General features: G+C 41.3%; 1 protein-coding gene across 5 annotated transcripts in view; it reads left to right on the top strand.

Annotated features, from left to right (window-relative positions):
* The first annotated feature begins 1,801 nt into the window (after positions 1-1,801).
* The window catches only part of nfic (nuclear factor I/C), a 32,957-nt gene continuing 12,903 nt past the window's right edge, over positions 1,802-21,855 (top strand). For 2 of the 5 annotated variants that reach the window (XM_056377567.1, XM_056377566.1), the window contains exons 1-4: positions 4,635-5,220; positions 18,197-18,367; positions 18,579-18,755; positions 20,290-20,473. In XM_056377567.1, the coding sequence (XP_056233542.1) occupies positions 5,191-5,220; positions 18,197-18,367; positions 18,579-18,755; positions 20,290-20,473 (562 nt within the window). In that variant the 5' untranslated portion in view covers positions 4,635-5,190. Of the gene's footprint in view, positions 1,977-4,634; positions 5,221-18,196; positions 18,368-18,578; positions 18,756-20,289; positions 20,474-21,855 lie in introns of those variants that run through there. The other 3 variants (XM_056377569.1, XM_056377568.1, XM_056377570.1) reach the window with 3 other exon arrangements.

Below are 21,855 nucleotides of genomic sequence, written 5' to 3'. Positions count from 1 at the left end.
ATTCAGTAACTTGCCGTTTCACCTTTGTAGTAAACAGCTGTCCCATGTGACATCATAAAGGTGTCACACGACATCAGCTCCACACAGATCTGAAGGTGTTGAATGGTTTTCAGTACAAGTGCTGAGTCCTTGTGGAGGAGTCTGGCCAGTATGTGCCCCGACATATACTACGTTTTGACCTAGTGTAGTTATAATTACATTTTTTCACATAAAAATTGTACATCAATTGTCGGCCCACTTGCAATATCTTTGTGGCACGCTGACCCACAGTTTGGGAACCACTAGTCTATTATAATAGTTTGACAAACGATCAAGATTAAGAACGATCTTAACGATCTTTCAGTATCATTATCTGACTGTGGGAACATCTGTAAACAGAGAGGTGCTCTGATTATATTTGCACAGATCATAAATAAATAAAAATCTCAGTTCTCTCTCGTCCTGAACAGCATGTGGCAAAATAATCTCAACTCAAGGACCAGTTACTAGTTTTGTGAGCTTTCAACCTCATCTCAGTGTCTTCATCAGAAAATGGGATGATGACACCTGAGCTGGTTCTATTTGCTTCCCATGAGATGGGTGAAAGTCCCAAAAAAGCTTTCAAGTGGGCCTTGACTTGAGATAAGTTTGTGAATGATACAACAGATAAGTTTACACACACAAATTATAAACATACAATATCTGAACTGGGATGGTTGAAATGATGCTGATGAGATATGTTTCATATTTTTTATTTCTCAGGGGCAGGACCTCTGCAGAGCTAAAAGAAGAACATAACAAAACCCCAATAGGCATTTTTATTGTTACGTAATAATATGTCGTGGGATTTTCAGGAAACAGAGGACTGACAACCAGAGAGTGGTCTTTCCATTTTATTCTGACACTTGCAAGTGGACGCCTCAGCCAACAACAGAGAGTGTTACTGACCAAGAGCGCAATGCATGTTTACTACAGTCTGCTTTTATACACTCATACACAGTATAATTGTCAGGACACCTGTAGTACATACGTCATTACTCTTGACATGGCCACCTTGTATGGCACTGAGCCAAGTTAAAAGTAGACATGAACAAGAAAATGAGAATGCACACATAGCAGCGTAGGCGCCACGAGTTCTGTGTCCGTGATATAAATAGAGTTTAATGACCCTCAAAGATAGTATGAGGAATGTGCTGTATTTTCCTAATACATAATACTTTTTAACCAAAAAGGTGACCAACTTTGATCATAGCATTGCAATTAGAGAAATGCAAAAACAAAATTATTGCAGGGCAAAGGAAGGTGGTGGTCCTAAAAGGAATCAAGAACTCCATTTTCCCTTCTGAGTTTATGTAGGCTATCAGTGACTAATCAGAGCAAGTGATGCTTTAATAAACTTATTTCCAATAGAAGAAGAACAACAGTGAAGGCCCAAATATTTGGCAGGAAGTGAATTCAGGTCAGGGTCAGAGCTGATCCCAGCAGGACAGCATCACAATGTGACACCTTAAATCAAGGCTCCTGTTCAACACGCTGTGGGACGTCCAGGTAGACTGGGAAGGGTTAAATAAATGTATCACCCTGTAGAGAAATGCATCAAAAAAACTTATAGTAAAGTACGAGAGAAAGAAATGGACGAAAGTGAGAGGGAAGAGTGGAGAGAAGTAAAAAAGGAAGACGTGTAAAACAGTGAAGTGGGAGAAACAGTCAGCTGAGAAGAGGTGGAGGTGAATGTAGCACTAGTCTTTTCTGCCGCAGCCTCCCGGGGGGGTGGAGGGGGGGGGGGTGTTGGTGGTGGGGGGGGGGGGGGGGGGTGATACTGCCGTGGAGCCCGAAGCTTGACGCGGGACGTTCCTGGTCTCGAGCACCGCGGATTTACTCCAGCTGGCACGCGCACGGTGACAGAAATGAATAGCCTACGGAATGATAACGACCGACAGCGCAAGATGGGCAGGCGTTGAGATCAGCTTTAACGGCGGCGGCTCAGCTTCGAAATGGTAGGACAAAACCTGTTCCGGTACAATAATGTAGTAGACTGTATCTTCCTATTGGTGTGCTGTTTCGTGTTTTCCAAAAAAAAAAAAAAAAAAGACGCAGTGCGAGGAGTTGAATGAGTAACATCAGCTACGCAGCTGAAAGTGGAGCAGAAAGCGGCGGCAGTTAACATCACCTTCCTCCAAATCTCAGCAGAGCCCGTTTCCGTTATTTTTTCCCTCTTTCCGTCTTTTAGTTTGTGGAAGCGTCCGAACATTATAGTCCGGTACGTGACGTTTCCCCCGCGGAGAGAATCTGTCGCTAAATTTCATTCAAAAATCTGGCAAATAAAGATTCACCTTGCACGCCAGAAAATAAAAACGCCCGGAACAACACGGCTGGAGAACAATCTTGAATGTTCGGGATCTAAACTTAAATTCGGCGCAGACACGACACGTAAAACACGCCGTACTTTAAGGAAATCTTAACTTTTAGAGTCGGCTCGACCGCTCTGTCAGTTGGTGTCTTACGTCAAACGTGCTGTTACAGGGCGGAAGCCGGCAGCGGGAAACGGTTATTAAACTCAATATTTCGTTGACATGAAGGTGTTTTTGAAAACAATATGAGTGCCGAATTTTCTAAAACATCATCAAATACGAGAAGGTTTGAATTGACACGCGAGACGACGCGTGTGTTTGTCATAAAAAACAAGTAAACTTAAGACTCCTTCAGTTTTGAACGGAGTTTGGAGCGGCGTCGTATCCGTGTCGGAGAACGGGACGTGTTGGCGTTTCACAGGCTTTATCCTACCGGCAAATGTGGTTTCCGACCGCTGGCGGCGCGTGAGTAAGCGGGACAACGTGCATTGGTGTGAGTGTATGAGCGCGTGAAGTGGCGGGTGAAAGTTATTGAGTTCGGTGTTTTTGTGGGAGAGCGTGCAGTAGCAAGCAGCAGGCCCCTCTGCCCCCTTCCGTTCGTCACGCGGGACGGCGGCAGGCCAACTTGAAGTTCAGCTTAAAGCCTCCTTCTCCCGGTTTTGTGTGCGTGTGCGTGCGTGCGTGTGTGTGTTAGTCAGCAGAAAATGGCCGCAGTTAAAGCCAGCGGGCTGAGTTAGAATGACAGGCCGACAGAGGGCCTCCTGTCCCGGCATACAGCTGGGGCAGTGGGCCGCTAGCAGACACACAGAGTTGCAGCTGGGGGAGGCAGAGGCAGTCCTCCTGTACCCGCAGTGCTGCTGGAAACACTCAGTGGAAGATCTGAGTTCATGTTGGGAAGTGAGCCACTTGACAACAGCACAGATGCCACAATAGAGGAAAAAGCAGAAAATCATTGCCCCTCCATCACCATCAGCTCCGATACGTGACACAGATTAAACTTGAGACTGTGATTAATTAATTGCTATACAGACTTAATCCTCCTGAATTTACAATTTACAATACCCACAAAGCTCAAATAAAGTGAGGCTGCTCTCGATGTGTTAAGGTGACAGTGTGGCATTTGAAGGATCATACAAGTCAAGCAAAAAATACCCTTAAATAATGACAGTAAGGATTTGATGAACTGAGCAATAAGCATATGGCCCAAACTTTCCCCCCATTTTTTAAGATTTCATATTTTCTGTCTGGTTTCATTGTAAAACTGTAAAAGTATTTATCCTCTTACTCCCAGTGTATAAACACCCACACAACCTGCCATAAAAAGCCAGTGGTCGAATTATATCTAGTGGTCAGTTAATAGGGTCTGTTGTCTGAAAACATCCCCTTTTCACGTGTTACCCTTTTAGTTTTTATTGTTTATCTGATTAATTCATCTTAATATATCTGTAGGCTATGTGCATTTTGGTTGAATCTGTTTAATCTGATCTAAAGTTAAAACTAAATATCTACTTTTAGCAGCGGTGGAGGACAGTTTAAAATATTTTACCTCCGTAAAAGCAGCTCTACCACACTGTCAAAATACTGTACTGAAAACGTTACTCAAGTAAAAGTATATAACGTGAGCCTATAGGCTATATTAGACATGTAAATGTACTTAATATATCAAAAGTAAAAAGATTCAGAGCAGTAAAATGCACTTTACAGTGTTATATTATTGGATTATTATTCCTGATGCATTAACGTTTAAGTAGCATTTTGTTGTGTGTTTTGGTTTGTGAATGTGTAGCTCATTTGAAATATTTTACATTTTGTTGAGTTATTTGATTTAAAACAATGCATCTTATTCTATGATTTTTATATGTAAAATCTTCAGCCTAAATGGTAAATATTACTATTAGAATAAAGTTGTGTTAAAAGTTAAAAAGTACAATATTTCCAGGTGAATTGTGGTGAAGTCTAAAGTAGCATGAAATGTAAATACTCAAGTTAAGTACACTACCTCAAATTTGTACTAAAGTATAGCACTTCATTAATGTTATAACTTAAAATTAAGCACTGATTGAAGGAACTGTGACAACAACAAATATGTTGTATATTGTATATATTCTATAACATTTTTTAGATTAGATTTTTATATGCGTGTGAATGTGTATATGCTATTTTAGTAGCAACTGCTGCTTTAAGTTGTTAATATAGTTGTTAAAGTTGGAGATTAAAGTGTTGATCTGAGGACCTACTGGCCTTGTGTGAAGCCCTCAGGGTGTTATTAGGAGCAGGGTATATACAGTAGGTGTGGTGTGGCGGTGGCTGTGCAGCTGATCCTGAGATGAACTGTATGAACAGTGTGTTTTGAGGCCAGTTGCTGCTGCGGCTTTAAGCCCGTCGTCTGGGATGGGCTGAATTCATAACGTCATTTCAGTTTTTTTTTTCTTTTATTCTTCGCCCCCTCATCTCCTTCCTTCTTTTAAATGACACAGCCCCCGTGCTCCGTTACACCTCCGGCCATATTCTCCTCAGAATGATTATTCCAAACTTCCTCGGTGTTTTTCTCCCCGCGGGGCTTTTTTCCGGGGCCTCAACTTTTCTGACGTGTCATCATTTCTGGAGTTAACGCGGCGCGGAGTCATCCGAGGCGACCGGATCCCGCTCCTCTCGGGCTTCTTGAAGAAATTCAGAGAAGCAGCTCAGGAGTTTTCTCTTAACCCGGAGCCACCGCTGCTCAGCTGAACGAGGGCGCGTAGGAATCTGCAAAAAAAAAAAAAGAAAAAAGAAATGACGACGCTAAGGAAATTAAGGTCTTCAGCCCAGGGATGTTTATGTTAACGCAAAGCCTGGTCTGATTCAGCTCCTCCTCATCAAAATGATGTTTTCTCCCCTCTCTCTGTCTCAGGTAAAACTGCACTCTGCCTCTGTTATACACTTGCACTGAGAGTCCACCCTGCAGGGAAATGAAGCCACCATGTAGTTAACTAATTATCCAAGACACTGTGTTCATTTGATAATAAGTGTGTGCAGGAAATAAGGCAGTATAATGACAAATGCCTTCATTTCGACAGTTTTCAACAACCCCCAGCTTCAGTTGTTCAGCTTGTTCATGGTGATATGAATCATAGATTGATATCAGGAGCAGGTACACGCAGTGAAGGGTTGGAGAGCTGAATCACACTGACTGCAGCAGGCCTGGTGAGCAGGCACTTGAATTAACATGTAGTTATTAGCTGTAACTTGTTGAAAGGACTGTTTGAAAGCCTCCACCAGATTCATCCTCTCTGTCTGCAGCATGCTTTGTGTTGCACATGTGCTGGGGGAGATTTTTGTCTACCCAAAACAAAGATTGGATTCACACAACTATAGGCCTACCTGTGTATGTGCAGGTATACATTCCCAAACTGTGGACCAGAAAAAGTGCAAATGAGCGAGATGAGAGAGTGAGAGGAGGTGGATCAGTTTGCAGCTGGTGTTGGTTTTCAATTGCCAGTATCAATATTCCAGCATGAAGCTCTTCATCTGTATCTTTCTGTATCTGTTTTTTTATATAACCACAGGGCAACATTCAAATATCGAGGTTTCTCTCCTGCTGATGATACCACAGCCTATCACTGCTGCTGCTACATTTACTCCTGACTTCTGCTTTTACTAGTGCCACTGTTATTACTGGGCTCTGTTTCAAAATGTCTCCCGACTCTGCCAACCCCTGTTAGTACTATTATTACCGCGGCTGCTGCTGTTGCTATTATCACTACTGCTGCTATTTGCACTGTTGAGGTAGTGTTGCAGTGGTTTTAGCGGTGCTAGCCCTGCTACAGATGATGTTCGCTTTGCTGCAAAGTTATTACAAGTGCTGTTGCGGTGTGTCTGGGGTCCTTGGTAAACCTGATCTCAGGGGGCCTTAAAACTCCCAGGTTCTGTGTGTGTCATTTTCCTTTTTGGTAAGATGATTAAAGATTAAAGATTGTTCAAGTAATTAGCACCACTTAATACCATGTCAACTAAAGTGAGTCCCGTATTATCAGCTAATCTTGTGGCCCTGACTTAAAGAATGGGTCTTGTCATAAGATTTTATTATTTTGGTTTATGTTGTGCTCACGCCGTTCATATGAAGTTATGCTTAATCCAATAATGTCACCATACTGACACAGCTGCCATTGTGATCTGCTGTTTGCACTGGTCTTAATGGGAACTTGAAGGCAACAGGGTAAAGGATGATGAACCTATAACGGCGGGGGGGGGGGGGTCCACCCTCAGTTAGCACCATATTTCAGCTCATTTTTTCCCCCTCGTGTGGAACCATTTCTCCGCTGCCACAGCTGCACTGGGGACGCTATTTTAACAGCACACTCATCTGGTTTTACTTCCCCTCCCCCACCACCCTCTGTGTTCAACTCACTTGCTGCTGTAGCCTGAGGGGAGATCAAACACATTATGTTGCTGAGTTTTGCTGATGTGGGATAAAACTGAAGTCCCTCCACGCAGTACAATTACCAGAAAGATGTTTTTTCGACTATAGGTTTAACTCTTTCATGAGCGGATCTATTCTAGTGAAGGACAGATTCACGACTCAAGAAAACTTTATCGTCTTTATTTTCCTTTGACATGGCCGTAACAGATTATCATTATAGGTTGTCTTTGGTTAAACACGACTCGAACCTGGGACTCACCTGAACATACAGTATTTATGATTTACCCCAGTGTGGGTCGTATCATAGTGTTTGCATTGGGCATAAGTTACCTGGTTACAAATGAATTGCAGGGTTAGCGAAGTAATAACAACGGCAGGTCATGGGACAGTACCTCTGCCGTGTGTCTGAAGTCTCCTCTCAGTGTCAGGTGTTAACTGCAGTGTGATTTTTAAGGTGCACACTGGATCTACTTTAAAGTAGATCAGGAGAAATTGAAAATATTATACGCTTTTACTCTCTGGCACCTGTCCAGTGCCTAAAGCCGAAAGCCCTGAAGACATATGAAGAATGAAGGGAAGTGAAACTCACCTGGTGTAAGGTGAGACAGCTCAGTCTGACTGTGCGTTCATGTGGCAGGCTACATGATCAATGATCAATAAGTATCAGGTGCTGTACAATGTAAAGACGACCCCACATGTTTGGGCCTCAGTCAAACTCAGGAGTTTTTAGTGGGAGTTTGTTTTGCACCAAAATCAGAGACTAGAAGACGTATCAGAACGGTTAGCTTAGTTAGCATCTTTTATTTGTTTATGTTGTTTGTTAGCTTGTAACTGGCAGTGGCTGACAAAGTGTTAGCGGCTGTGCTAATACAAACTCTTGCTCTCTGTACTGAAGGTTTCGGTAACGGGTGAAAGAGCAGAGATGGTTAGTGTTGGAGGAAACATCATAGAGACTCAGCCACATGTTTGAGCCTCAGTCAGACCCAGACTCAGATGACGAGTCTGTTGAGACCAGAACCAGAGACTAACAAACAGATCAGAACAGTTAGCACAGTGAGCATCTTTCATTTGTTTATGTTGATAGATAGATTGATAGATGGATAGATACTTTATTTTGTTGTTTGTTAGCTTGTAACTGGCAGTGGCTGACACAGTGTTAGCGGTTGTGCTAATGCTAACTCTCTCTCTCTGTACTGACAAGATTTCAGGTTTATTTAGCCCCGCCCCCCGTTCCCACAAGTTGACAGAATTGGTTCCTTTGGTTTGTGACGTATGAAACGGGCTGTCTGAATCTGTTTTTATGAGACTGTCAAGTCGGAAACACTCAGTCACGGTTTGTTGTGCACAGCTGCTTCTTTGCTTCATGTTTCACATTAGAATAATCAGTAACGGATGATATGTGAAGGATAACGACAGTCGTAAACACTCTGAATAAATTGTGAATCTTGCATAAGAATCATGATACAACAGGTGCAGCAGCCTTCACGACACTTGCAGTGTATTCAGAAAGTTTTCAGACCCCTTCACTTTTGTTATGTTCCAGCTTCAATCGAAAATCATTTAAATTCTCTTTCCCTCATCAATCTTCACCCAAACACTCCAAACTGACAAAGTTAAAATAGAATTTTTGACATAAGTTGTGGTGGGAATTTCAGCAAACAGAGGACTGACAACCAGAGAGTGGTCTTTCCAGTTTATTTTGACACTTGCAAGTGGACGCCTCAGCCAACAACGGAGAGTGTTACTGACCAAGAGCGCAATGCATGTTTACTACGGTCTGCTTTTATACACTCATACACAGTATAATTGTCGGGACACCTGTAGTACATACGTCATTACTCTTGACATGATGAAAGTATGAGGAATGTGCTGTATTTTCCTAATACATAAGGATTCAGACACTTTTGATTACAGCGTCCAGTCTTCTTTGCTCTGACGTCACAAGCTCTGCACATCTGGATTTGTGGATTTTCTGCCGTGCTTCTCTGCAGACCCTCTCAGGTTCTGTCAGGTTGGATGAGGACCAGAGATGTCGGATTGGGTTCAAGTCTGGACTCTGGCTGGGCCACTCAGGGATATCCACAGTCCTTGTTGTCCCTGAGCGACTCCTGCGTTGTCTTGGCGGTGTGAACCTTCAGCCCAGTCTGAGGTGCTGAGCACTCTGGACCAGGTTTTCATTAAAGATCTCTGTACTTTGCTCCGTTCAGCTTCGCCTCAACCCTGACCAGTCTCCCTGTCCCTACTGCTGAAGAACACCCCCACAGCCTGATGCTGCCTCCGCCAGGCTTCACCTTTAGGATGGTGCTGGACAGGTGATGAGCGGCTCCTGGTTTCCTACAGACATGACGCTTAGAGACCAAACAGTTCAATCTTGGTTTCATCCGACCGGAGAATCCTGATGGTTTTCCTTCTGGAAGTTTCTCCATCTCCATACAGGATCTCTGGAGCTCAGCCAGAGAGACCATCAGGTTCTTGGTCACTTCTCTTACCAAGGCCCTTCTCCCCTGATTGCTCAGTTTGGCGTCCAGCTCTAAGAAGAGTCCTGGTTGTTCCAAACTTCTTCCATTTAAGAATGATGGAGGCCACTGTTCTCTTAGGAACCAGATCTGAATCCTTTCTCCGAGCTCTGCAGGCAGCTCCTTCCTCCTCATGAATTGGTTTTTGCCCTGCTATGTCAGCTGTGAGACCTGATATAGACAGGTGTGTGTCTTTCCACGTCACGTCCAATCAGCTGAGTTTATCGTAGATGGACTCCAGTCAAGGTGTAGAAACATCTCAGAGATGATCAAGAGAAATGGAGGAACCTGAACTAAATTGTAATGGTTCCCTTACATGAATAGGAATTATAAAAACTTCCTCTCCATGAAGATGAACATGTGAGTTTCACAACGTCAGTACATTCATAGTGAGCTCAAATGTTGGTATTCATAATTTCAACATGTTTTAAGTTAAGTTACGACTATTTGGAAATTACCCAAGATTTGTGACTTAATCAGTATTTTACACTGAGTATTGAGGTGCTCAGAAATGCAGAATAGCATCCAGTGTTATTTGCGGCTTTGACAATAACATGGAGACATGGAAACATGAGGAGCGTGATAGACTGGAGTGGTGACTGGTTTCTCTGATCCCAGTTCACTGCAGAGACACAACCAGCAGCAGGTCTCAGTGGAGTTTGGACTGACAAAGAAACGTTTTAAAGTTTAAATACGACAGAAATCACTTACACTTTATCGACTCAACACTTCATTGAAGCTTTGCTGATGAAACACATGACCTGACATGTTTCGTATGCCGAAAATGAACCCACTCCTCATGCTGATGCTCTATATGTCAGGGGAGGAGAGCAGGTGAGTATTTACTACAGCATGTTGGCTCAGACTCCTGGCGTGATGCCCGGTCAGGCCAGAGGATGTGGGCCATGTTAGGGAACAGCTACAGTCGGAGCAGAGTCGCAGTGTACTAGAGTATGAACACTTTTACTCAAACGTCAGATGAAATAAAAGTTACCTGCTGCTGCTGAAACATCTGTAGTAGTAACTGTAGTAACAACAGATCACTGAATGTGGCTTCTTCAGCTGTATTGAACAGCATCTCCATAGGTATGTCTCCATGTTGTTCCTCCCACAACCAGCTCCGTCTGTGGCACTTTGTCTTCCACTGGTATTAATGGAGCTGCAGCTCATAGTTGGCAGAGCTGCATTATTTATGGCAGTTTTTACCAGCTGATTCTTTGCAGCCAGCGTGCAAAGCAGCAACATCCAGTCAAGTCAGTATTTAACCATATTTATTCTAACGATTGGCCAATGTATGGGGGTTTTTTTTCAGGGCTGATACTGATACCAATTATCAATAATCAAGGAGACTGATAACCAATATTTGGAACCGATATGCCAACACAAAACTAGGGCTGTAGTAGAAAACTCACGGTGGCGTCCGGTTGTTTCTATTATTTTGTCCAACGCATTTATATCAGTGAAAGTTGGTTAAATAGCAGAAACACCTCTGGATAATGTAACACAGCTCCACACACTACATCCTCCACAATGATCATCAACAAGAGTTTTAATACAAACTGATCATTATAATCTTCAGGAAAGAGGATTTACTGCAGGACTGTTGTATTACACTACATCAGTTTTATCTACGTGTTCCTAATAAACTGAACACTGAGTGTTTATTAGTAATTATCAGCTGTATGCACAGACTGCAAAGAGCCTGACTGGAATTAATTGGTTGAATTCGGTGCTGTTCTCACCTGGGAACTGATTCACCTGGTAACCTGAAGCTGCTCTTTAATTTAATAGTTTTATCATATTATTATTACTATCACCATATAAGATGTTTTACCCCTCCCCTTTTGAAGTGTAACACGTTTGCTCTGAGATATTTTATTCTATTGATTATTGATGAAAAAAAAATAACGATACCAATTGGAAAATGCGATCCCTGATTTATTAACATTGTGTTGACGACCATATAGGACGTTTTGTCTCCCCACTGATATGACACATACGAGTGTCCCCTGAAATAGCGCCCCCTACAGTGGCAGTTGAATCAGACGGTTGTTGCCGTGGTTACAATATTAAACGAGTGAGCTGTGTCCCAATTCAGGAGCCGCATCCTTCATAGGGCGCGGCTTATGAAGGTTTCGCCCTTTGTAGCTGGTCTCCGTTTCTGCATATCCAGACTACAACGGGCTTTCGAATTAGAACTAATATTAATAATTAATAATGATATAAATTGTCGCGTGGACGCAGCCTTAGTCTGACTTCCCCACCCTCTCTGTGGCTCATTGGCTCCAGCTGAAAATATACTTTTAAAAAAAAATGGCTCACAAATATATAGTTTCTGTTAAACAGGAAGAAATTGTGCATTTGGGGACTATCTTCAGTGGCGGAGTGATACACATTTGGTGGTCTTGTGAGTATTTCCATCAGCTGGATGGGGTATGTGGGATGCAGCCACAGCCACAGTGACAGTGTGGGTGTTCGTGTTGGTCCCAGTGCAGCAGAGTGGCTCACTGACAACAAAGGAGCTCTGTGGCACTGAGGAACATGAAATATCAGACGTGGTGCTCGTTATTAGAATCAATTAGTTGTTGTTTGGGTTCATGGTGAAATAGACTGTCCCCATCAATTAAACCAAATGTTACAAGGAAAAATGAAAAGCTCATCACATAGAGAGAAATTTAATCCTGTCTCTAGTTTCATAACTGATTTGTGTCATAATTCCTTCGTCAGCGTGGAGAGGAATCTCTGTGGGCGGCAGATGATGGGATGAGAGGGAGGCTGCAGTCCGGAGGTGCGCTCCGGTTGCCGGTTGTTCAAAATCGCTGATCTGACACCAAGTCCCCGAACAATAATTACGCATAGGCACAAAAAAACAACACATGCACATGATGGCAGAGTGCTCTGTAATCTGAGCACCGCTTCGTTAGCGCTTTAAAGATTTATTCACGACCGACAAAAGGCTGCAGAGGAAAAGATGCCTTTTCAAATTAAGTTACTTCTAATCAACATTTAATGTCTCAATAGACTTTAAGTTGTAATTTTTATTATTTTAATGATTTCAAACCCCATTTATTTAAATCATTTATAATCATTATGGTGACATTCATAAATTCTAGCAGTTTTTATTCTTACTTGTGGAGTCTACCTTTCACTAATCACTAAAAATACAGATGTTGCCAAATCAATCAGGATTTTACCTTGAAGAGTTTTATCTATGAGTTTAGTTCTGTGTTAGTGTTGTCAGGACGTACAGACACTAATAAGGGAAGGACAGACTGTTTTTCTGCTTAGAAAGACTTAAGAGATGATTTAAAACACAGTCTTCTCCAATATCTCCAACTCTACATTTAAACTTTGTCATTTTCCTCTTGTTGTTGTTCCACTGATCTTTTACTTGCTTTGGAAGCAGCAGTTGTTTTTAGTACATAATTATATTAAAAAGTGTTTCTAACAAATAGTAAATTAAAAGTCTGCAGTTATTCAGGCTGTATATTAAATATTAACATTGATTAATTCATCAATGTAGGTTATTATATTTAATATACATTATTATACCTGGTAATGAAGCACAGCCAATTACTGTGACTAATTACTCCAGTGTACTGTGTCCTCTATTGAATGGAGACATCATCATGCAGCTCCACTCTTTCTGTCAGTTCATGCTGCTCATTGGCTGCAGCTTTACTACAGTATCCAGGGGTGGGGGGTGCATGTGGAGGGGGTCTGTGTTTTTTCATCATGTCTCTGCACCAGTGACAGCGCTGTGTTTGCAGGTCGTCCGTTCGCCCCATTCTTGTGAACGAGATATCTCAGTAACGCCTTGAAGGAATTTCTTCAAATTTGGCACAAACATTCACTTGGACTCAAAGGTGAACTGATTAGAATTTGGTGGCCAAAGGTCAAAGGTCAAGGTCACGGTGATCTCATGTTCTTCTGAATGTAATACATCAGGAACGCACTGCGATCTCACAAAACATGTCCTTGGCCATGATTCATGATTTAAAACAAATATATGTCTTTATTTAACTTCAAAAATCAGTGACGGTTAAGGCCATATTTACATTGATGTCGAGCAGATGAAAATACCAGTTAAAAAAGAATTTAAAACATTTAAAACAAACAATTAATAAATAATGTAAACAGGATTTATTCCTAATGAAAAAGCTTTTGCCTTAATTTACCCACCAGATTAGATACAGGATTCTTTAAGGATAACTTCTGTGTCCAATGTCAATAAGGATAAATTGATGAAGTGATGACATTTTATATCCAGAAAGTCAAAGGTCAACTTCACTGTGACATCATAATGGTCTGCAAAAACACTTTCAATTCAGTGCTGTAGATCAGGAAGAGGAGATTGTGGCCGTATTTCCTGCAACAGGAGTCATACAACCGCATGGTGGTGATTCCAGTTTGAAGTTGTGTTTGTGTTATTGCACTCGTTGTGTTGTGTCTACCTGCAGGATGGAGATTAGCTCTAAGCTAAATGTGGTGCGGTGCATCTCTTCTCTGTGCATGAGATAAATGTTTTTGTACGTGGCCCCTGATAAATAAATGTAATAAACTAAACTAAATATGATTTTCATCATCGAATAATTAGGCGTGCTGTTTTAGATTGCAATTAATTTGTTTGATTAATTATAATTTTTGTTCATGTGCGATGTGAAAACTATCGAGTCCAGCCAATAGTATGTCCCTGCAGTGACGGAGGCTGGTTTCAGGACTGTATTTCTCTGACTGTATATTGCAAAAACTGCCATAAAGGTTTATTCCACCCAAATACTACTTTTTATCTAAGTGCTCGTAGTTTTAAAGGTTAAATAAAAGGTAAAATAAAGATGGAAGAGAAAGGCAAGACACAAGGACGACTTTGGGGACAGATTGAAGATTATATACTGGATATAATTCTATGCAATAATAACATACAGTTCAATACAGTAACATGAGACACAGTGGGGGAGATTAATCCGTATCCATGAAATCACTCGATTTCCCCCAGAGATGAAAGATCAGAGTAACAGGTAATAAACTAATCAGTATAGTATATTCAGTTCAAGGTAATATAGTTATTAAGTATAAAAATGACTAACATTAATAATAATTTAATATGAATTCCCCACTGCTATGATTTAGTAGTTTAATGTTGCTAATATATAGATTATAAGCCGGTTGTGTATTATTATTAATAATAAAATAGCTGTGGGTCTGACCCTGTTTCTCTTCTCTCTGCACATTGTGTTTCTGCACATTTTGTGTTCATTTAATCAAACACAGTTGTGTTGCATATAAGCATAATACTAAAATGAATACGGCCTTAGACCTGGATTTGAACCCACTCAGGGTCCCTGTACAAAGCAGGGCCCTCAGATTAGATAATAACATTGAACCCCATCCAGTGATGGATGGGCCAATCAGCCGACTGTCCTTCATGACGCTCACATGCTGCCCTGGCTTTGATGAACTGGAGTTGCTGCCTGTAATGGAAATTAATTAAATGATACTGACATTTAAATGTAATTTAACTGACACACAAAAAAATGAGAGAGAGCGAGAAAAGAGAAAGTGGAGAGAGAGAGTGCAGACGGACAGAGGGGTGAAACTGAAGGTGGTCCGTTATTCTTTGTAATTCAGTGTCATTCTCCGGTTTGTTAGTGACACGTTTGACACTGCATCGTGAGAAGCAGGTCGACAGCTGTTTAATGAATGCGTCCATGGCGGCTCCAACGCTTGTTAATGGTTGTTAATGAACATCACACACAGGTCTGCCGTCTGAGAGTGGTGTAAGTGCTCATCTGTTTTCAGCACTGCACGCTGTAAATGACCACAAACCTTAAACCCCACTTCCCGCACATTGAGTGTGGAGCCTTTGGGCCCTTGAGGATCTGCAGCCCTGTGTCACGGCTCAGAATAAACACGACCCAAATATACGACACAGATAAAAAGTTCAAACAATTCACCTTTAATGAATGAAACACAGGTGAGAGGAGGGACAACGTCAGCTGGAAACAAACCGGCAGCATGGCTGGTGTGGGATGATAGACAGCCTGAGAACAGGTGGAGGTGGGCCAGTATTTATACCTGGGAGTAATCCACTGAAGCTCTGCCTGAACTGATTGAAAATATCACAGAGAAAAGAAAATAACGAGAAACCGCCAGCAAACGTGAAGCATGCAAGATACAGTAATCTCACGTTCTCTGGTGTTCCTGAAGCTGCAACCAGCAACCCCGAGATTAAAGACCTCCACCGGTCTCTGTGAACAATACAACCTTCCATCAAGTTCACCGACATCTAAAGGACGGAGACAGATTGTACAGAGTTTGATCATTTTCTTCAGAGAGAACAAATCAAAAGGAAAAGGAAAGAACTAAAAGCTAACTTTGGTCTAAATGACTAGTTTCCTCAACAAGCAGATGAGTACTGAGTGTACCTGCTGCTGGACAGATTGCACACCTCCTTTCACAATACCACATTACTTTCCTAAAGTCACCATGGAAACAGGTGTCATTAGTATAACAATATGGCTGACGCTGGCACTGAGGCATAAAAACACAATTTCTGATTCAACAACTTAAATATAAATCTTCAAAAACAGAAATAAGTTACACATTGAGCTGATCAGCTGATCCAAAACCAAAGAGCAGTAATTCCTGCCATGAAATCACTGAAAACCCACAAGAAATACATCAGATTTTCCACATATTTTACATTAAGTTAAACTCACTCCCCCCAATTTATTCCAAGCCAGAAGCAGACACTTTAGATGCACCACTGACATTAGATGAACTTTGAAAGCCCTACATCTGATGCCAAATAACAAGCCAGCCGGAGCAGACGCCCCCCCCCCCCTGCTGACTTCTCTCAACACTTTTGGCGCTCGCCGTCTCCACTCAGGAAAACAAAATACAAAACACATTAGAAACTGACTGAAGAATCGAGACTAAAGCCCCGACCATCAGATCAGAAACAGTTCCAACTTTAGTTCACCCCAGTCAGAGAAAAGACATGCTCCAGATAACGCTTGTAGAAAGGGCTGGAAGATGTGACTTCAAATCAATATCACGATTAATGAACGATTACCGATTACCTGGCGCTGATCGGTCTCTCTGTGTTTGAGCCGCAGCTTTGCTTTGAGTGAATGTGGATTGACGTTAGTTGGACGTTGGAGGCTCGTGACTGTTTTAAGGGAAAAGTTAATTAACCGGCACATTGGACTGAATTGATCGACATGATCAAGATACGGTTTTGATACTTGTTTGGTTAATTGGCCGGTCCAACCTGTAAACTGTGTAAACTTACTCAACACACTTTGGCTTTTGGAGATTCGTTCATCAAAACCTTCACAAGTAAAAAGCCAATCGGTTTTCAACTGCTCCCATCCACAGCGCTTTGTTTTACACAACCACAGTTCGCTAACGTTAACGCTAACAGTTTTGTTTCCATAGAGATATTATTGAGTTTATCAACAGTGACTCTGCTGCTGTGAACATTATTGTTGCTGCTCTACACTTTAAACTTTTATTTAATTTAATTCATTCTAAGCCTGTTTCTAAACTTTATTCTTTTAAAAAACACAATAACAACAACCAATAGGAGTATCAGTAAAGAACAGGATAAGCTGTACTGTAATGATGAGATAAGATAAATATAATATTATATATTATATTATATCAGAGAACCCAGACTGGCTCACATACATTCACATCCAGCGTGTGAAGATGAACCTGCTTCTTTTCCTTCAGAGGACAAATTGCAGAAGAAAAAAAAAAAAAAACCTCCACATGTCACACCATTAGATCAGTGGTTCAGATCTATTGATTATTTAATTACACCATTCAACTGGGAAAATTAAAAACCAAAAATCAAACTATCCACTCGACGAAAAACCAACATCATCATCAAACCAACCCCATAGAATAGAGTTAGAGCAACTGCATTCAAAAACATTTCACTCACAGATTTACCTTTCCCCTAACTCAACGATCAAACACCCCCCCTCCAATAAAGACACTGTGATTTTCATTTAGAGAGACGTCTGAGGGAACGTCTTAAAGCTGAATCAGTTCAGGTGAATAGAGGCAGATTGTTGTTTTAGATGTCTGCATATGAAAAACCTCTTCAGGCATTTACATTAAGGAAAGATGAAAGGAAAATCCTCCAGTATCTGTTATCAATCACAATTAATATAAATGGATGTGATGACTGCATGGCAATAACAGTGATATAGTAAAAGATTCAAATTACAATATTAATAAAGAAAAATGTAGATGTAATTTGAGGGTGTTACCAGCAGAGGGCGCCCTCTCATCCACAGGTCAGTGCTCTAATCATGTGCTTTATAAAAAGAGGGTTGGATATGTAATTTGTTCTGTAGCGCCAGAGGAATCCTGAATAAATAAGGTTTAACTAACTTATATAAACCTGCCTATCAGAGGTTTTTCTCACCAGCTCAGAGTCCAGAGATCCTTTAAAGCCGACCTCCTCTGTGAGGATGTAAACCTGTTATCTGTTCATCCTCCTCAGATGATGATCTGAGATCTGAAAAGGTATTTAGGTCTTAAAACTGGTTTTTGAACACAGGTTACATAAGGTTGAACATTTGTAACATCATTTCGATGAATATTAACTTAATATTTTTTAAACTTCTTTGAATGTAAAATAGACAGGTGATTATTTACAATAACGTGCACCGTTCTTACCAACGGATAAGGAAATCATAGGGAAATACTGAATGAAAACACAGTGTAAGGACTGTACAGACACATGTTACTGCCTCTTCTCTTTCCTCACATCAGGATCTTATCACAGGGACAGTCAGTGAGGAAAATCAGGACAGTGTAGGTGGAATATTCATAACAAACCCACATCAGGAGTGAAAACATATCTCTGCTGTCTCCTGATGATACTGCAGGGGAAATTAGCCGACGCTGTGTTTACGTTTGTCTGTCTGTTGCAGGATGAGTTCCATCCGTTCATTGAGGCTCTGCTGCCCCAGGTCCGTGCCTTCGCCTACACATGGTTCAACCTCCAGGCCAGGAAAAGGAAGTACTTCAAAAAGCATGAGAAGAGGATGACTAAAGAAGAAGAGAGAGCGGTTAAAGACGAGCTGCTGGGGGAGAAGGCAGAGGTGGGATGGAGAAGTTGAGTGGTGGATAGAACAAATAAACTTCTAACTAATTTATTTTGTTTTACAAATCAAGAAGCTAAAATATGTTTTACAAAATATTGATTTACTTTACATATTTCCAATGTTACACTAACCCTTCATATGCTATTAGAACAGATTGTTCAATACACTGATTGGCATCACTCTCTTAATAATATCGCTCTGTTCCTAGGTGAAACAGAAGTGGGCCAGCCGCCTTTTGGCCAAGCTGAGAAAGGACATCCGACCTGAATGCAGAGAAGACTTTGTCCTGTCCGTCACCGGGAAGAAAGCAGCGTGTTGTGTCCTGTCGAACCCCGACCAGAAAGGCAAGATGAGACGCATAGACTGTCTTCGACAAGCTGACAAGGTAAAAATCATCCCGTCTAACGGTCCGTGTTCCCTTCCAGGAGTTCTGTTCCACAGTTTGCATCAGGAGGTCAGGATAGGAAGGAAATGATAACGATAATGAAGGATGGATGTAGGCGAAGGCAAATGAAGCTCAACTATGTAACCGATGTTTGATTGTTTGTTTGTTTTGCACGACATATTATTAGGGTCACAACGAGGAGGAAGAAAAATCAGAAATTTTGAGAATAAAATCGTAATTTTACAAGAAAACAGTCATAATGAGAAGAAAGTGGTAATTTTAGGTCACATGTTGTTTTGGGGGGGAAACATCTGGAGCTTTAAAATGAGGAACGTGGAGCATCCTGTGAAGTTAGACTTTAGGTCTCACTAATAAGGAGATACTTCATCTTTTAGCTCATCATCAGCATCATCAGCATCATCAGGACAGAGTCATTAGTGCAAATAAACCAGTTATAAACCAATTAAAAATAAACCAGCATTATTAGATCTTGGTCCAAGCATGCTACATGCTGATTGGCTCACTGACGCTGATGAGATTTTCTCATTTACTCGATTTGAATTGAACAGCATTTTTCAATCCTTGAGAGCATCAAACCAATTTGGTTTATAGAAGTAATAATAACAACAACAATAATAATAAACTTTATTTGTATGGCACCTTTCATAGAAGGAATGTAGCACAAAGTGCTTCACATGAAAAGGAAAGAAATAAAATGAACATAAAACATTGTTAAAATCATTGATCTAAAGTGTTAAACATTAAAAACATTAACGTTAAATGAGATAAAATAATGAATAAAACAATAAATCATGAAATAGAGAGACATTTAAAAGAAGTGCTGAGTATTGAAGTAATGAAGTTCGATACTCGGCGTCAAAGCCGTGAACTTTAAACATTTGTTGATGGTGATCAACGCCTGTTTTGATATTTAACTGTTGCCTTGACAACAGTCCCCTCTGAGTCTCCATCACATGTTGCTATGCAACTGAGGCGTCATGTAGTTGGATTAGTGATTAAGGACAGAAAAACATCTGGTTTCCTACAGAAAAACATCTGGTTTCATACAGAAGAGGCTACAGAACAAGGATTCATATTAATTATTTAACATTACACACCGTGTTGTTATGTTCATTTTAGTTTGGTAGTTTTTGTGGAAATTATTGTGTGTTAAAGAATTTAACCGATTACTGGTGAAACTAATTGTACCAACTCAGTCGTGATAAAATAGTCAGATTGATTAGGGGAAGTTTTTTCTAATGCTTAGAACAGTTTTATGTTTATGTTTTTTATATTTATATTTACCTCAGAAGACAGCTACAAGTGTTTTACTGAAGTGTGGCTTAAAATATAAGCAGCGTGTCAGAGTTAGGATTTTGTTCACAGTGTTCAAAGACCAAAAGTTTTTTTTTTTTTTTATACATTTACAGTCAAACGTTGATGACATGAAACTGTTAAATGGAGGGGAGCGCTGGTGCAGCTTGTCCAGAGTCAGATTCACGCTGTTAAAGTCATCAGTGTTGTCTTCTCTCAGGTGTGGAGGTTGGACCTGGTGATGGTCATCCTGTTTAAAGGAATCCCATTGGAAAGCACAGATGGAGAGCGGCTTGTGAAGGGAGGCCAGTGCTCCAACCCGATCCTCTGCGTCCAGCCTCGACACATCTCAGTCTCCGTCAAAGAGCTCGACCTTTACCTCGCTTACTACGTACAGGAGAGAGGTATGTAACCAACACACACTTCACTGTTGCTGTGACAACTGATGGATCCTACTGTCGCCTTTACGCAACTTTTCTCTGCGAAGACACAACCTGACGTAGGTGTGCACACCTGCGATAGGAGAGCTTTCTGTTTTTCTGTTGGTGTCAGGCTTTTAAAGCATTGGTCAGATAAATGTAACTGCTTGTGAGGCAGGAAGAGGCGGGGCTACTGCAGGGCAGGTGGGAGTGGCAGGGCCTGAAATGACAGGAGAGTTTAATGATAGTGACAAAAGCAGGAGGAGAATGAATGAATGAACTGTAACAAGTCGTATTTCTGAGTCGATTTGATGAGAGTTTTACTGTTGTGATAAGGACGTGACACAGGTGAGGTGGTGACTAATGTTGGCAGCTGTTTCAGTTAATTAATAAAAAAACGTTGGTGGCCCCTTCTCTTCGGCCTCGTAGCCAAGATGGCGACCGCTGAGTGTGAACCTTTTGACTGTGTGTACAGACGTGAGTGTGAGTGTGTGAACTGAGCCTCAGCGTCTGTCTTTAACTCATGTGTTCAGTCTTTTTGTCAGTCGTGGTTTTGAAATCAGGATTTTAGCAGCGGCTTGGAAGTGAACATATAATCTTCATTTACCAGGTTTCTCTGTTTCATACTACGGTTGCGTTGTCTTGACAACAGAAACAGAAAAACATGTAAACGAGAACAGGTTTATTGGGGACTCGGCTGAATTAAAATACTGTATGTATGAACACAGAAAGGAGAGCAGCAAACAGATAAAGAAACCAGCTGATATGAGGCAGGTCCTGTCACATCAGGCTTTGACCTGTGGTCTTATTAATGGAGCCACCGAGTCCAAAAGCTTTTCTTCTTTAAGGAGCAGGAATAAACTCAGTAAATACCACGGCCGTCTGTGTTTCAGATCAAGAGATATTTTGGCCTGAAGAAGAAAGGAGAGATTCATTGTTTATGGAGATGAAGTGTGTGTGTGTGTGTGTGAGTGTGTGTGTGATTCACCGAAATCTGCTGATTGGACTGTGATATTACTTGTGTACAAGAAAACAAGACTAGCGCGGTGAAGTACAGACGCAGTGCGACTCCGTGCCGAGCCAATGGAGAGAGACGTACATTTGTGAGGATACAGAGCATCTATGAATCTACATAATCGTAGAGAGTGCAGAATGTAAATGATCCATTAGTTGTTAAGATATTTCATTCTGTCCCGACACTTCAGAGGAAAGTCACTGGGAAAGCAAAAACATAAGGATTTATCCGTGTGGGACCAGGAATCTCCCACCAAACTCTACAGTAGTTTGATGCGTCTTGTCATGAACCAAAATAGGGAACAGCAGGGACGTTTAGTCTCGACCACGGGGCTTAACCAAAGGTCAGAAGG

This window comes from Seriola aureovittata, chromosome 6, assembly GCF_021018895.1.
Source record: "Seriola aureovittata isolate HTS-2021-v1 ecotype China chromosome 6, ASM2101889v1, whole genome shotgun sequence".
Taxonomy (NCBI): Eukaryota; Metazoa; Chordata; class Actinopteri; order Carangiformes; family Carangidae; genus Seriola; species Seriola aureovittata.
The sequence above is the reverse complement of the archived record's forward strand: the minus strand, read 5'-3'. Positions and strand labels throughout refer to the sequence as shown.